The sequence below is a fragment of the Pongo pygmaeus genome, chromosome 11 (genome assembly GCF_028885625.2).
Source record: "Pongo pygmaeus isolate AG05252 chromosome 11, NHGRI_mPonPyg2-v2.0_pri, whole genome shotgun sequence".
NCBI lineage: Eukaryota > Metazoa > Chordata > Mammalia > Primates > Hominidae > Pongo > Pongo pygmaeus.
Window position 1 is genome coordinate 29446849 of NC_072384.2, and position 18682 is coordinate 29465530.

The 18682-nt window shown below is 32.9% G+C and overlaps 1 protein-coding gene across 3 annotated transcripts in view; it reads right to left on the reverse strand.

Annotated features, from left to right (window-relative positions):
• Positions 1-18682, reverse strand: part of DPP10 (dipeptidyl peptidase like 10) — a 704745-nt gene that overhangs the window by 79328 nt on the left and 606735 nt on the right. For all 3 annotated transcript variants that reach the window (XM_054478149.2, XM_054478150.2, XM_054478151.2), the window contains 4 exons: positions 15137-15175; positions 9607-9714; positions 669-760; positions 132-179 (listed from right to left, as the gene is read on the reverse strand). In XM_054478149.2, the coding sequence (XP_054334124.1) occupies positions 132-179; positions 669-760; positions 9607-9714; positions 15137-15175 (287 nt within the window). The remainder of the gene's footprint in view (positions 1-131; positions 180-668; positions 761-9606; positions 9715-15136; positions 15176-18682) is intronic.

Consider the following 18682-nt stretch of genomic DNA (forward strand, 5'->3'; position numbering starts at 1 on the left):
TTGTCATGCAAAGTTGGCTCTTTCTAGCCATGTTGTAAAAGACATTTCAAAGTTTTCCTTCCCTTCCTTATGCTACATAGATAGCCACTGAGAAGCCAATCTGTGTAAGGAGATCCTTGCACACTGCTTACCTGTACAGCTGCCTTCCTCTGGGAGAAGATTCAGTACTCAGAAAGTAACTGTCCAGGAAAGAAAACAACACAAGCATTAGACACAGATCTATTTTTTGTGATCTGTGAATTTTGTCACATTGTCACATTGAATCTTGAATTCACATCGAATCTTCACCTGAATTTTCACATTAAATCTTCACTTGAATTTTTAAAACTGTCAAAATACAGACAGGAGTCGTTTTGCTATACAAACACAGGGCTTTGATCAGACTAGGAAACAGATTTTTTCCCCTGATAAAATCATCCTTTTTCATAATCTCTGTCATCACTGTGTGTGCGTGTGTGTGTGTGTGCGTGTGTGTGCACACACACACACATGCCTCTGTGTAAGATGTCTCTGTGTGAAGTGTGGAAGAGGTCTTTAAAGAAAGGTTATTCTTTCCATGGCTGGCTTGTTTTGACTAGGACTATGGTAAGCAAAACATAATTCTAGTAGAAAAGATGGCATTTGACAACCCTGACTTGCAGCCTGACTAGAGAATTGAAAACACTCACATTTTTTGAGTAGTTTCATCGTATGCCAAGATCTTTATCACTTCCCAGTTTCCTGATGTCAGATGCCGCACGGTAATTTGCTCACTTTTACTCTGCAAAGAAATAGAAAATATTGATTTTCCTTTTATTTAAACAGCATCTCTCTGGTAAACACGAATGTACCAACTGCTTGTGACACTTTGAATTCTTTAATTCTCAGTTAACATTCAGTTTTCTGTTCCACAGCTCAAGAATGAACATGCATTCCTGTAAACACAGATCAAGGCAGGTAGGTTAGTGCCTTCACTTCAACTGTAGAAAAGTCATTCAGAAAACTCCTCCAGGTGAGGGTGAATCAAGTATACCATGTTGATGGCAGCATTTGATACCAAGGTAGGACTTTAATCACTCTCATTTAAATGACTGGCAGCTGTACAGTTAGCTTTTAAAAAAAACATTTTAGAACAAACTTTACTCCAATAAATACTCGGGTTTGTATTCATTTTAACCTTTGCAGTATGGGCATTGTTATAAGATTTGCCATTTAATGCAATAATTTTTTTTCAGAGATGAATTCATGTTGATGAAGATAATTAGCTTAATCAATGCTTCCAAGGTGTTTATAGGACTAACATTTTAATATGTAAAAAACAGGTAGTAGTATTGTCTAAAAAATATATATTGTTTGGCCCAAAAAGTATTCTTAGAAATACTATCATTCTATTCCTTAATCACTTTATGTAGTTAGAGAACACTGATTAGAATGGATTAGAAAGATTTGGAACCAACCCAAATACCCATCAATGATAGACTGGATAAAGAAAATGTGGCACATATACACCATGGAATACTATGCAGCCGTAAAAAAGGATGAGTTCATGTCCTTTGCAGGGACATGGATGAAGCTGGAAACCATCATTCTTAGCAAAGTGACACAAGAACAGAAAACCAAACACTGCATGTTCTCACTCATAAGTGGGAGCTGAACAATGGCGCCTGTCAGGAGGTTGGGGGCTAGGGGAGGGATAGCATTAGGATAAATACCTAATGTAGATGACGGGTTGATGGGTGCAGCAAACCACCATGGCATGTGTATACCTATGTAACCAACCTGCACCTTCTGCACATGTACCCCAGAGCTTCAAGTATAAAACAACAACAACAACTAAAAACCAAAAAACTGTTATCTCTGGTTTTGTGTATACTCAAGCTACTTCACTCTGATTCCTTATCTCAGTGCCGATTTTAAAGGGAATATTACTACTGCTCCATTATCAGTTATGCTATATTAATAAAACTTTTGGCAAGTACCTTCATCACCTTAAAGAAGTTCCCTTTATTCCTAATTTTCTAAGGTTTTTGAATACTGATTTTGTTGAATTTACTTGGATCCTATGTCTGCATCTATTAAGGTGATTATAATTTTCTCATGAAAATTTAAATGCAGTTAACTATCTTATATATTTTTGAAATTTTAAGCAAATTTTGCATTCCTGTTCAAAAAATAAGAGTTAATTTTTTAAATGCATTAAATAAAGCAACTTGTCAATGATTGGTTTAGTATTTTTAAACTTTCTTATACTGTCTTTTCTCATACTGTCTTAATTTGGTTTTGGTTACAAGATGGTACCCATGTCATAAATTTTACTACAGATATGCCATCTTTTTTCATTTTCAAAATAATATAAAATTGGAAGTGCATATTCCTAGAATATTTGGTGAGATTCACTTTTAAAGACAACCTTTCCCTGATGTGAAAAATTTTACATCACAGATTCCATTTTCTTAACACTATGGAGGATTTTGATTGTTTCTTAAATCTGATTTGATTTTTTTTCTAGATTGCATCCACTTCTCCTAAATTTCAAGTTTATCAATGTAAAGTTATTCATAGTACTCTTTTAATATTTTTAAAATCTGTAGTTTTGTCCCTTTCCATTATTTATACTTTGGAGCTGTTCAAGTTATTATTACCCTTGACAGCTCTTATAGATTTAATTACTTTTTCCAAATAACTTATTATTTGTTTTATCATACTGCTTTATTTCATGTTTGCTTACTAGCTTAATAAGTGCTATTCTTTCATTTCTAATTTTCTTTCTTTACATTTGAATTTATTCTCTTCTTTTTCTAAATTCTGACATTGGATATATACATAATTCCATATATGCATATAAAATTATTGCATATATTAAAAATTATTGTTTATATGTATTGCATATTTTGGTATATGTAGTATTTTCATTTAGTTCTAAGTATTTGCTGATTTCTTCTTGAAACTATGAATAGAAATTATATTTTATTTCCAAATGTAGGACCTTTTAAATGTTATAATTCGTGCAATTCAATGGCATTGTCCTCATGCAAAAAGTGTCAGCTGAGTAACACTTTCAATGCATTTTTGGTAAAAATAAATTCAGAATTAGGTTCATATGGGATAGTTTTATTATAACATCTATTTTCCCATAGAACTGAAAGTGTAAACTAAAAGGGCATTCTATACTTTACTACACATGTGTACTAAGAGAATCTTCCTTTGAAAAATTTTCTGTCTTATTGGTATGTATTTGCATTTCAATATCTCCCTAAGCAGTCTATTTTATGTTCTTAGTGGAAGTTCTCTAGACGTCTAGCTGTTTAAGGTCAACAGCAAGCCTGTGACTTCTTTATATCACCTTCTTTGTATGTTATCTGATGTACTACTGTGATTTACAAGTATTTGTTGACTAAAGGTATAAGTGCAAAGACACCCAATTTGTGAGATATGAGACCTGCATAACCCAAAGGCTGGCACAGAGTTCTAAAGTCATACATTTTATTGCCAAGTTCACACAGAAAAATAACTCAGTGGATAGCTCCTCTTTCTTATTTCCAGGCCCTTGCTTTGAATGAGCCAAGGACAGGATACTAAAATTTCAAGGTTTTAGTGCATCTTTTATGCCAATTTCAAGATAAAATAATCTCAAAACATTAAAAAAGTGAAGAAACTTTGCTCAACATTTGAAAATATCTGGAGACACTTTTGGCCCACAGATTTCTAGGTTAATTATTTTCTCTGTTTTTCAGAGTATTTTGGGTGTGTGTGTGTGTGTGTGTGTGTGTGTGTATGTGTGTTTTAAAGACAAGTGAGATACAACATTAAAATTGCCATGAGTAAAATTGAGTAAAAACCCAATGCTTTGAAAAATGTTTGAACACAGTATAAAAAATATTATATATGATTCACTTCAATGATCCTTTTAGTTCAAAATATTACACTTTCAAGTGTAGGACCAAAAGATCTCTTGTTGGAAGCCTTAATAACAACCATATAACCTTTTGATTTTATTTTAAACGGCTGTAATTGCCTTGCTTGCTTTTAATCTACCAGGGCAAATATGGTATGGGGAATAAGCTGAACCCCCATTTTGCATATAATAGCAAAGGTTTACTTTCTAATAATCTACATAAGACTGTCACAGTAGTGAGCACATTAATTTTGACCTGGTTCATAATCTTAATACCAATCAGAATATGGTAGATGACTGAACAACAGTTAATAAATATCAAGGGATTTGAGCAGATTTCACAAGGGAATGTTTGTACTTCAGTTAGGTTTTTAAGCACCTTCAGCAGAAATACAATCACAGGAAAGATCACTTAACAAAGCAGGAAAGAACAGCATGTTTTTTCTCTACAGTAACATTTCTTTCTTTCTGTGCATCCATAATCTCTGCAATATTAACTTGGTAGAATAGAAATACTGAATATAAATATAAAACTGTAGTAGACTTTTGATAAAGGCAATTTGACAATGTATTTTAAATTGAACTAATATTTCAACTTTAATTTCAGACTAAAAAGCAACAAAACTCGTGAGTTCATTCATTCTTAAAAGAGGGCTGGAAATTTGGAATAGAGTTTTTATTTGGAACATTAGACATCAGACAAGTACCCTTGAATTCATAGAGATTTTATCTTGCTCAAGGAAGTTAAATATTAGTTTTATAATTCTATTTACAAATTGGAAACACATTGGGTATCAATACAAGTTTAATGGTGCATGTTCTTTTTACCTAATTACACATTATTCATTCACATTTCTTATATTAAATTTTAACTTTTATAGCTTCTAAATAAGGGAAATATTGTAGTGCTTAAAAATAGCATGCTCTAATTTGCCATCTATTTACCACATGAGATGAGCTCATTGTTTTGAGACAATGTCCTAATCAGATGCAGCAGTGAAACTTACTGCAAAAATTTTACTGGGTTGATTAGGTGATAAAATTGTGGATTGGGGGCATGCTATTTTCCACAGTATTTGTAGTGAATAATGCCACTTAAAATTGTTCCAAGTGAAATCATCAGCTCTCATGGGCAAAACTTCGTGTTGCTGAATAGAGAAAGTGAATGGATTCACCAACATATAATTTTTCATTTAACACAATTTTAGAAGATGACAGGGCCATTCCTTACGCCTATGAATATGAACGACTGAACACAATGAAAACTCTGCTTACTCCATATTTGAGAGAAAAAGGTGCTATACCTTTGATAAAAACCTATCTCTTCACTGCAGCCTGAATTGCAGGATGTAGAATGTTACAGTTCCTGAGATGAGAATTCAGAAGTTTGAAGCCAACATAACAAATATTTTTCAAGGAGCAAAGGGGCGAATACCTGAAGTGATCAAAAGTTTAATGGTCTGGGGTAAAAAGTTTTGTATCAGTGTATGACTCAGGAAGTATATAAACTGATAGTAATATGTATACAAAACACTCTATCCAGAAGAACAATTTCTTTAGCTATATAGATTTCCAGAAAAGCCATAGTTTTATTTAATATTTTCTTTAATGGAATATACGAAAGTGGAGAAAACACTCACAAATTTTGCTTTCATATATTGATACTGAAGGTGATCTGGAAATACATATATTAGGGCTTAGAAATCTTTTACTTTTGGTCCAGCAATTCCAGTTTTGTTAATCAATACTAAAGAAATAATCCACAATATAAATAAGCTTTATATACAGTGACATCTATCACTACAACAAATTGCCACTAAATTAAACACAGAACAACAAATAATGGTTATTGATGCACATCCAGTCAACTCAACATTAATCTTCTAAAGAATTATGTTTCAAAATTATTTAGCATTGTGGGAAAAGTGTGCATTTAAAATTTAAATTTGAAATACCAGGATGCAATACTGTAGTTTACATAAAATTACAATAATGTTTAAATGAAGACTGGAGGAAAACACATGCATTCTTTTCTCTTTTTATTTGTATCCTTTGGAATCACTTTAACAAGGACAGCTGTTGTAAATGAGGAAAAAAAAACCCACGAAAATATATGTGGTGACTGCCATCACTCTCCATAATGAAAATAGCTTGAAAGCAATAATTTTCTAGCTTGGTCTCTAATTAATGATTTTTATCTACTTACTGTAATATGAGAGATCAAAACGTTTGCAAAAATTTAGTAACTTCATTTAGTAAGGTACTTCAAACAAATAAATATATTCTGAGTGAATTAGTAAGCTCTCAAACATAGGTAAGCACCAAGTACTGCAAAGGTGATCTGGCTGTTGGCTGCCAAGGCCCCAAGAATTATGTAGCATGGCAAGGGAAGGAAAGGGGGTAAAAAGTCATCAATGCTGGCATGCATTACTGTTTAGGCAGTAAATTACTGTACTATTTTTTGGAGAGCCAATTTGGCATTACACATCAAAACGTAAACAAATACATTCATATAGATATACTCTGCCTGGGTATCTTTTAACATCTAGACATATAATTTTGTGGGAAGAATTATAAGTAAAGTGTTTATAAGGGCTTTTAACTCTGAATCATTTCTAAGATCAAAATATAGAAATAACTTTAATGATGAATAAACTTGGATCATTTAAACACAGTACAGGCCGGGCGTGGTGGCTTATGCCTGTAATCCCAGCACTTTGGGAGGCTGAAGCAGGTGGATCACCTGATGTCAGAAGTTCGAGACCAGCCTGGACAACACGGTGAAACCCGCCTCTACTAAAAATACAAAAATTAGCCGGGCATGACGGCGGGTGCCTGTAATCCCAGCTACTCAGGAAGCTGAGGCAGGAGAATGGCTTGAACCTGGGAGGCAGGGGTTGCAGTGAGCCGAGATCGTGTCACTGCATTCTAGCCCGGGCAACAAAGTAAGACTTTGTCTCAAAACATAAAATAAATAAATAAATACAGTACAGTATGTCTGCTTGATGTAATGCTGAGCAGCTATTAAAATCACATTTAAGAAAAATATAAAATGTTAAATATTAGGAATACAATTAAATGTTGTAAGAAAATGCTCATTAATTATTCTTTTAATGTTACAAATCTATATTATGCTTTAACTGCAATCTTTAGGGGGAAATTATATATTTCTCATGTAAAAAAGAATTTAAAATATACACAATAATGGATTAAAAGTGTGAGAATATGAGGTGATGATATTGTGGGTGATTTTATATACTTTATCAGTTTATTCAGTTTGAATTTTTCAGAATTTTATAGTGCATATGTCAATTAAGCAGTCATACACAATTCATAAATAGCTTTTTTGTTAGCTATTTTTAAATTGAGGCAAGGTGATTCAAACTATTTCCTAAAATAACATATGTGATTGTGTTTGTGTGTGTTCAAAGTTATGTATAAATTGTATTTACCTAGCACTGACTTCTGACTCATTAGCAAAGTAGACTAATTTTAATCAATTGCCAAAATATTCATAAATAATCATGCAGTCATGTTCATTTCTCAATGAGGCAAACCACAAATTACCTAAACAGCAAACAGAATGGAAAAAAATGTTTTCTACTTCAGTGAAGGCTTTGTTATAGTCCATATAGAAGAGGAACAAAGTAAACACAATGTAAGAACTTTATTAAGTTTTTCTTCTGAACATTTCAGAAATACAGGAATTAACCTACATGTTAGGCTGGTTTGATTGAGAAATAGAAGGTATTTCTTCCGTAGGCTTATAAAAAAACTCTTGGTTTGGATGTATAAATATTTTAATTCCTGCATGTCAACATCGCAACCCTACCCAATGCCATACTTTTAAAAAGACATTGTTTCTATTAAGTATTCGTTGAATAATGGATACAAAAATATAGTTAGATAGAATGAGTAAGATCTAGTATTTGAAAGCACAACAGGGTACCTACAGTCAAGGATAGATTGTCTTCTTTGGGGAATTACATATACAAAGACGTATTGTACAACTTTTCCTATCCTTCACTATCTCTCATAAATATCTACAATTTGTAGATAATCTTCTTTACTACTTATATTTTTCACAGAGCTTCTTGAATATAAAATACTGAAATTTAAAAATTCAATGAAATGTCATAATCAGTTATAAGATTTGGGATGTGTGATATTTTAGGGGCCAAAATAGTTCTCTAATATTTGTGATAATCAAGTTGACTCTTAATTAGCAAAAGTTTATAAAGTAAGGTAATTTGCTAGTCTATTTCCCTTCAGTTTCATAAAAAAGTTCCCTTAATTATACCTGACTTATATAATCATTTTAATAGCTAGACATAAAAACATCCAAAATTTTATTCATCTATAAATGCATATATAAATGCATCTACAAATGCATATATAAATGCATCTACAAATGCATATATAAATGCATCTACAAATGCATATATATATGCATCTACAAATGCATATATAAATGCATCTATAAATGCATTTATTTAGAGCATAAATAGGATCACATTATACATTAGTTTATAACCTGTTTTTCCACCTTAATAATATGCTGTGAAAATCAATCTACATCTGTACTGTGGAAATGGTATGTATTCCAAATTATTTGTTTCAGTCTTGATTAAAATTAAAGTTAAAATAATGACAATTATTTTAATTATACAGACCCTGAACAAGTTTTAAGTTTTAAACTTATTGACATAAGATTCTGAGACTCTGAAGCATTAAGCTGTCCAATACAAATGTATATGGATAATGGTAATCATTTGAGAATGTGCACAGGTCTTAAAGGTTCTAAAAACATAAAATTAGTAAGGTCAGTTAGGTATATTTGCCATATTTATATTTATTATATATTTTGTAAGTATGAAATTACTCTTAGCTAGTTTGTAAAACTCTCATAAAGATCCCAGTTTAGCCACGGTGACTTTTCATTAGAAAGCCTTTAACCTGTGTGTGTGAGACTAGATTATTTATTTATATGATTTTGAAGGAAGCTTTATTTTCTCATGAATGCTTGCTGTTGGAAATTAAATTCAGATTGACTGATTAACCTTGTCATATTTAAACTAACTACCTGCATTTACTAATTTTTTTATAATAAAACTGTATAAACCCTTCATATTCTTTTGATTAGATAAAAAGTAATCTTTCCCCTCTTTTTATCAGAAAGTCTATAAAAATATAACAGATTATATTTTATAACATGAAATCTATGTTACTTCACATAAAACATCTATTTTATCCTGTTTTTTAAAATCTGCACTGTATTTACTTGTGAGGATGTGCCATAATTTATTCAACCATCAATTTTTGATGGACATTTAGGTTGCTTTGAGTATTTAAAACTTTTATAACACCTAGAGAATATTACTTGTACAAAATAGGTTATATATATATTCATTGAATAAAAAATCTTCTCTAGATTGTCTCAGGTCCTCAAAAGTTGGGTGCTTTTTATTTATTAAATTCTATATCCCAAAGCCCTCAGTTCATAGGACACACATGTAACTCATTAAATTGTACTGAGTGTTGAGACTGTTTTGTGGGAAGGTAAGGCTTGAATGTATGGCTATGGATGGAGGTTCTCTTCCTAAGATGTCTGTGAGTTGTATATATGGCTGAGTTTCACTGCCATGAACTAGAGGTTTAGAATGCCACAAGAACTGGGCCTTCGGGGACATGAGGACAATAAAATCAAAACACGGAAAAAAGCCAGCACTTACCTGGATGAGGAACATAGCTATGTGGTGAAATTCTCCACGTCCCCCTTGCTTAACAGGAACTGTCATAAAGAATTTGCTGCCATCTCTAGAAAACACGGGCTCCTCATTCTAAAATATAGAAGAGCATAGAACAATCTCAAAAAGGCACATGCAATCTGTGCTGCCTACTACTGTTAATTCCTGCATGGGTTATACCAAATATTGGTTTATAATTAGTCAGGAAAATGGGCACATTATTTTAAAAAATGAATGTATGCTATTTTTTAAACTTTTTTAAAGTAAATCTGATACATTATGTATGTATGTGGTTGAGTTGTGGGAAGGATAAGAAAATTTTTTGCATGGTGGATATGAATGATTTACTATTAGACTAAAGACACTTTTTAAATTGGTTCAAACAAGAACTGTCATATCTTCACATAAGATTGCATTTAGTGAGATATCCTTCAAGATAACGAACATGCAAACATCTGCACCAGTTTATCAAAATAAATCTTTTAATTATAAAATTCTGTAACATATTTTTTGAAATCCTTTCTTCAGCAACTGTAGTTACTTGAAGATTCTTTTCTGATAATGTACTCATAAATTTACTGAAAATACAAAAGACAACAGGCCACAAAATTGAAAGGATTCTGTAGAAAGTTATTTAACTCAAATTTACCATCCTTATTGCTCATCTCTCTACAAACACACAAACACAAATGTCCACCTACAACTGTGACCCCATTTGATAATTTTTAATTAAACTCTGGTGGCACATTAAATCAACAGAATTATTTTTGAAAATTAAATGATGAAAGCCATTATATATATATATATACACACACTATATATATTTTTTATATATATATATACACACACATACATATATGTAGGGAGAGAGAGAGATACTGCTCTTTCTTCAGGAAAAACATTAAGAAAACACATTTATCTGATGAAATGTTGAGTTTTTCCTGCTGTACTAATGAGAGGTGGTTATGTATGGTATAAAGAAAGGCTTTGATATGGGTCCTGAGTAGCTCTGCACAATGGCCTTCAAGCCCTTTTAGATGACTTGGCCCTCTACCATCTTTCTGATCTCATCTTTTTCATTCTCTTGCTTTCTTCACTGGGTTCCTGCATGATCCTGCTCCAGGGCTTTTGTACTTTGTATTCCCTTGGTCTGGATCTTCCTCTTATCACTTTCAGGTCTCTAATCTGAAATCTCCTTATCAATAAGGTGTTTCCTTATTACCCTATATAAAGCGAGACTAGGAAAGTCAGACCATCCAACTCTATCTGACATCCTTCATCTCCTTTTATTTTCTTTCTAGTTTTCCATAGCACATGATATAGTTTGGATCTGTGTCCCACCCAAATCTCATGTCGTACTGAAATCCCCAGTGTTGGAGGTGGGGCCTGGTGGGAGGTAACTGGATCATGGGGGTGAATCCTTCATGAATGGTTTAGCAGCAACCCCTGGGTACTGTCTCATGACAGTGAGTGAATGAGTTATTACAAGATCTGGTTCTTTAAAAGTGTATAACACCTCCCCCATCCCTTTCTTGCTCCTTCTCAGGCCACGTGAAGCGTTGCTCCCCATTTGCCTTCCGCCATGATTGGAAGCTTTCTGAGGCCTCCCTAGAAGCAGAAGCTACTATGTTTCTGTACAGCCTGCAGTACTGTGAGCCAATTAGACTTCTTTTCTTTATGCATTACCTGGTCTCTTATAGCAGTACAAGAATGGACTAATACAGCAACTAACACCATTCAACGTATAATTTGTGTATGTATGCGTTTGTTTGTATACGAATGTATGTATGTATGAGATTGGTGTAAAAGTAATGGTGGTTTTTTCCATTACTTTTAATGGTGGGGGTAAATCTGGTGGATAGAGTGCTATATATATATATACACAATTAGCATTTTTGTTCATTGTATCCATACATTCATCTATTCATCAATTATGAGTTGGGACCTACTGTGTAATGGCAAAATTACTTTTGCACTAATCTCATATTTACATATGTATGTATGTATGTATGTAGTTCTCTGTAATGTAAGCCTCATAGGGCAGGAAACTTGTATTTTTCACTACTGTATCTGCAGCACCTGGAACAGTGACTATCATGTAAATTGAGCTCAATAATTATTTACTGAATGAATCAGTCAATTAATAACTATTTTAATATACTGAACAGTCTGATTTTAGCTTCATTCATAATATATCTCTTGACAGTAAAATAAGGATATTTTCCTTAACTGCCTTATGAACATTCATGAAAATATAAGTAACATATGTAATAAATTTAAAACTCTAAGATAATATACCATTCAAGGTTGGAAAAATTGTATAACTGAGCATATAATAGATACTGACAAAATACTTCACTGAGTGAATCACTTCTTTCAACTACAATAAAGTCAATAATTCTATTTGTTCCATCGCCTGCTCCTGTGGGATATTTCTCTCTTGGAGCTTCTTTTGTCTGGAACAACCTTTTCGTCTTCCTTTTTCTGCTAAATCTTACCCATTTTTTACTTATTCTCATGAAACAAAAGAATTTCCAAGATTTCCCTAGTTAGGAAATCTCTCCTCAGATATTCTAAAAACTATCTTGTATTCATCTTTATCATGGCTTCCAATGTACTCTATTATATTGATCTATTAACTTGTTGGCTTCCTTCACTAGGCAATTAATAACTGAACTAAATTTTAAATTTTATCTGTTTAGCTCTATTGCCTAAGACACAGTAGGTCCTAACTCATAATTGGTGAATAGATGAATGTATGGATACAATGAACAAAAATATTAGTTATATATATCACTCTATCCACCAGATTTACCCCCACATAGCAACTCCTCCCTTACCCTTCTCCCTTTGTACTTCTGTCAAAAGATGAATAGCTTTTTTCTCACATACAGATATATGAGCATTCTTCCATTTACATTGCCTCCTCCCCAGTTCTAGTACCTTAGAAGTAGTTCAGAAAAGGAATAGATGGGGGCTCCAATCTCATATGCCTTGCTGGACTAAAAAATCTGCCACCCACTCTTGACAATGTCTGGTGATAAACATTCAGCTCCATACAGATGGTGCCAATCTCACTGCTCAGTTTCATGACATTATACAAGTCAGTGTTTTTGACACACAAGATGGTGAGCTGGGGATATTGGACTCTATCCCTTGACCAAAAATATTATATACTGGTCATCTCAACTGCAAGTCCCTTGAAAGCTAGGCTAAACATGCCTACTTCTCTTTGCCTTTTCTGCTACGCAAAAAGAGGGTATATGGTGATTCTATTAAATTTATAATTATCTTAGAAATTTGCTGCTTCTTATTATTGCTACCATGCTCATACATTAAATTTCATATAACTCTAAGTATTTCATAAAATTCCCTTAGAGCATCTGAAGAAAAAAATCAACTGTGATAAACGACCAATGGCATTTACTAATGGAATAATTAATAACTGGATGCTTTGTTTTTTAAAAAAGTTTCTATTAAACATTCATAAATTTGGGATTTAAAAATTAGATAGCATAATCTCAAAAGAACATGCATTATGTTAACATATGTTAAACTATTATGAATGTCACTGGCAATCAAAGTAATAGCAAAAGATGTTTAATAATGGAGAGAAATTCAGAATGCATAAGTATTATGTGTTATATATTTTTCATTGTTCTCATTTTCTGTATCTAACTGAAATTTGTAAGCATATTATTAGCTGTAAAATCAGGGTTTTTTCTATTCTATTTTGTATATTGACCAAGATAAAAGTATTTATATTAATAGATAACCATGTGTAAAGACACATATACTCATAATATATATACAAACATGTATCTGTGTCTATCCATCTACCTACCCTTCAGATAAACAATTATTTATAATCCTTTTTACTTTTCTTCTTAATCATTCAGTATCTATTAAGCTCTTCTTACATATTGAATTCTATACTAGGAATTTGGTTTACAATTAGAAGCAAAAAATAAACATCCTCATGTCCTTGTATCTTAGCAAAAAAAAAATCATAGCAATAATTGTGTAAGTGTTACACAAAGATTACACTTGACTTTAGTATAACTTTTATTGGGAGATGCGATTTGGTTAGGCTAGTTAGAGGAAGTGACTTCTTACGTAGGGGATTTAAGCCAAGGTTTGAAAAACAAATAGGCTTCAAATAAGAAAGTTTGAGGGAATTTTGTTCAGAAGGAAGGGCACTTATGAAGTCCCTGTGCATATGAGGGTCCATGTAGCTAGACTGGAGAAAATAGATAAAATGATTCTATGACTCAGAGCTGAAAAAGCTTTCAATTTAATCCCCTGTGGACCCTTTAAGGATGTTGGTCTTTATCTGAAGGACAGAAAGAAGAGAGAAAAGTTCTTTGAGTTGTGGAAGTGCAAGTATGAGGGGAATGTTAGTAGCAACAATTAAATGCATATTTTAAAAAGGTCACTCAGTCAGCCTGCAGTGTGAACAGATTGGCAGGTGCGTGAGGGATTGAGACTTGCTGGATCTGTAGTTTGAACATGAACAGTGTTTGTGAATTAGAGAAAAGTAAATTGACTTGAGAGATGTTTGAAAGTAAAATCTGTACATATTAATTATATACAGATAGATAAAAATGAGAAAAGATTCAAGGATGACTATTAGGTAAATAGTTTTAACGTCTGAATGGATAATTATGTCATTGAGTCCTATGATAAAAATAAAGAAGACTGACTAGAAAAGGAATGAGTTCAGCTTAGACCCAGGGAATATGAAGCTACTTTTGTAGATTTAGGAGGAGATGGCAAGCATAAATTTGGATATTTCAGAACTCATTGAAGTGTCTGGATAAATGTGAAGGTCTCAAAATATGGGTGGTCATTAACGCCATAGACATAATATAAAATAAAAGAGGGCTTTAAAGAACAAAAAGAAAGCCAAATCAAACATATTATTTCCCTTTGCAAAACTCAGTAATGGAGTTAAGAGTAAAATGAATCCAGCTATATTTAAATAAGCTATTTGTGTTTCCTTCCAAATTGTCCAGGATGAGACCACGTAACAGTGATTAGGTTTTTAGTCCGCCATGTTCATCTTGATTCCAGCCTCATTTATGTCACAAACTAGAATTGTGAGCTAGAATACAACTAAGAAGAGAAGGATTTATTTGAATATCTCCATGATCGATTAATGTAAAGGTCGGGTCAATTTTTCAGACAATTTGAACAATGCTAATGATTTCTAATTTGGTTAGGTCCTGAGTTTTTCTCCTTCATCTACGCAAGAGTGTACTTACACAGAATATTTCAAAAAGCGATCCTGGCAGCTATTCTGCAATTTATGTCTCATAAAAAAATGGAAGTAACCTTTTCACAAATGATACCATAGAAAGCCCAAGTCATAAGTGATCCTTTTAATGAAAAAGGATCACTCTGTCAAACCTAGCAAAGCCTTAAACTCATACTTTTTACAGAAAGTTATCACATAAGAAATGGGTAAACAGGATGGTCACAATGGCCAAGATGTGACAGACCACCTATACTGTACCTGCTTAGAGAGCCATGTATCTGATGTCATCTCATATTTCTGAAACAAAACAATTAACTCCATGAAGCATCTAAAGACCAAAATGAGCATATATAAATTTAACTTTTTTAAAACACAGTTATCATCAGTTTTTTTTTTCCTCTCTTCAACTGGTGAAATACCATGAGAGATTTCATTGTCATTATTGATTTAATCTGAAAGAGTAAGTAGAGAATAGGGACTGAAGAATAATTTAATTATAAAGTCTTTTCTTTGGTGAACTCTTTCAGAATTCCCAGCAGTACCTCACCAGGGAGAGAAGATCATTTTCCAGCTCTGTTTGATTACCTCATTCAAACTGTTTTGAACCACCAGACACTATCTCTTTTCACCTCTAGGCATCACTGGGAGACAAAATTATTAAGTCCTTCAAAGCAACTGGGCAAACAGCCAGGAATAAAATTAAAAAGTGGACATTCTTTCAATATTCAATTCACTCATAATCATGGCCTTCTTTTTTTCTTATCAGTAGTAACTCAGTCTTTGAGAAAAAATATCAAACATTTGAAATGACAAAATTATGTGTCCCTTCAAAACAGTGTTGCAGTAGATCAGAGCCAAAATCATATTGCAAAAAGCAAAATTAGACTAATTTAACCTCAAGTTAAATATGTGTAGAAAAAACAAGCTTTAATAATACCATTTACATGCAATGACATGAAATATCTTGCAGTTTTCTGAAAGAAATGATTCTATAATAAAAGTATTCAAATTAAGAAAGATAAGTAACAACATATTAGGGGCTTTCCTATATGCAGAGGTACCCATCTCAAATTGTTAATAATAAATTATTTATATGTTTTTAAATACTAATTTCTTTTTCTAAATCCATATTATGATTACGTTATAATTGGTCACTTTCTCTTTTCAGGACATTTTTTTTTTTCAATAGATCTTCATTACATGAAAATATCAAAAGAAATCTAACTGAATCATTTCTTTATTCCCCATTTACACCCTAGCATTAACCATTCTTGATATCTGTAAAGCACAGAAATAAAGTAGATACCAATGCCACTGCTTGTTAGTACCACCAAGTTTTGGTAGAACCCATGAGAGCTCAAAACTTCATTTGTTATTGCTTATCTCATTATTTCAATTAACAGAATGCAAAGTCTTTTTATCTCCATACATAGAATAAAATACATTACAATATCAATAATGTGTCAAATCAATAGTATGATAGGATTACTGGATCTATTTTCTATTAAAGCATTTTAATTTATCTTTGCAGTTATCTGTATGCAATGAAATATTTACAATATCTCCATCTAGAAGGGCTTTCTCTAATTAACTACAATATATGTAGGCTAATTTTTAAATTTTTACTTTAATTTTTTATGTAAAAATCAAGATGGCGTCTCATTATGTTGCCCAGGTAGGTCTTGAACTCTTAGCCTCAAGCCATTCTCCCCACTTGGCCTCCCAAAGTGTTGGAATAACAGGTGTGAGCTACCCATGCCTGGCCAGTGCCTTTTTTTTTTTTTTTAAGACAAAGTCTTGCTTTGTTGCCCAGGCTGGAGTGCAGTGGCCCGATCTTGGCTCACTGCAATCTCTGCCTCCCAAGTTCAAGCAATTCTCCTGCCTTAGCCTCCTGAGTAGCTGGTATTACAGGCGTGTGCCACCATGCCCGGCTAATTTTTGCAGTTTTAGTAGAGACAGGGTTTCACCATGTTGGCCAGACTGGTCTCAAACTCCTGGCCTCAGGTGATCTGACCACACTGGCCTCCCAAAGTGCTGGGATTACAGGCGTAAGCCACCACAGCAGGCCTATAGGCCAATTTTTAAATGACTTACTAATCAGCCAAATAGAAACCATCCAGAACACTTTAACAAATACATGGAGAAATTCTAGTCAATCTATAATCTAGCCAAAAGAAAGAGAAGAATTTTCTAGTAACACAAGCTTAATGAGAAGAGCATCAAATGGTTGATTTAACTATCTCATTTCCACGACTATGCTTATCATTCTACTCAAAGAGAAATGTCTGCCTCTTGAGGGCTCGCCTTCACAGACCATTTAAATAATATGTTTTAAATTTTTCACATATAGTGAAATGCACAGATTTTAAGTGTATAATGTGATGAGTTTGACAAGTTTATCCCATCAAGTTATAGGATCTTTATTTTTGCCCAAAACATTATCTCATGTTCCTCCCCAGATGTTCTCAAAAGGCAATCACTTCTGATCTTTTTCCCCATAGAGAGCATATGCCTATGTTAGAAATTCAGATAACTGAAATCATGCATTACATACATATTATGTACTCTGTAGTGTGAGGTTTCTTTCACATCACATGTTTTTGAGATTCGCTCATATTGTTGAGCATATTAGTATTTTGTTTCTATGGCCAAGTAGAATTCCACTGTGTAGATATGCCTTACTTTAAAGTCTATTCCCTGTTAGTGGACAAAATAGTCTCTACTTTTTAGCTATTGTAAATAAAGTTTCTCTACAGACTATTTCTTACAAATCCTTTGGTGGACACATGTTTTCATTTCTTGTGCAAATACTTTGAAATGGAATTATAATGTATGGGGTTTTTTTGTTTGTTTTTTGTTTTTTTTTTGTGACGGAGTTTCACTCTTGTTGCCCAGACTGGAGTGAAATAGCATGATATTGGCTCACAGCAAACTCCACCTCTCAGGTTCAAGCAATTCTCCTGCCTCAGCCTCTGGAGTAGCTGGGATTACAGGCATGCGCCAACATGCCCGGTTAATTTTGTATTTTTAGTAGGGACGGGGTTTCTCCATGTTAGTTAGGCTGGTCTCGAACTCCTGACCTCAGGTGATCTGCCTGCCTCGGCCTCCCAAAGTGTTGGGATTACAGGCATGAGCCACCGTGCCCAGCCTATAATGTATGTTTTTATATATGTATGTGTATATATATATATATATATATGTCTTATTTATATATAAACAAAAAAATTGTGTTTACATATATGTTTAACTTCATTTGGAACTAAAATATTATTTTAACGTAATCGTATCATTTTACATTACCACTTGCAAAGAACGAGAATTTTTGTTTTTCACATTCTCTTTAACAGTTAATGTCGTCAGTTTTTTGTTATTTTAGTGTAGTCATTCTAATTATGCATAATATTATATCAGTATAATTTAAATCTATATTTTGATAATGTCTAATGAAGTTGAGTACTTTTATTTTTTATTTTTTAATTTTTTATATAGAAATGGGATCTCATTTTGTTGTCCAGGCTGGTCTTGAACTCTTGGCCTCAAAACATCCTCTCACGTCAGCCTCCCAAATTACTAAAATTATAAGGATGAGCCACCATACCTGGCCAAATGTTGAGTACTTTTTCATGTGTTCATTCTTTTCTTATAAGTAACTGTTCACATGTTTTGATGTTTTTATGAGGTTGTGTTTTTATTATTGAGTTATAGAATTTCTTTTATGTGTTTTTTCTGATACACATTTGGCAAAATAGTTTCTTCCAGACTGTAGTTTGCATATCCATTTCCTTAATGGTGTCTTTGATAAGA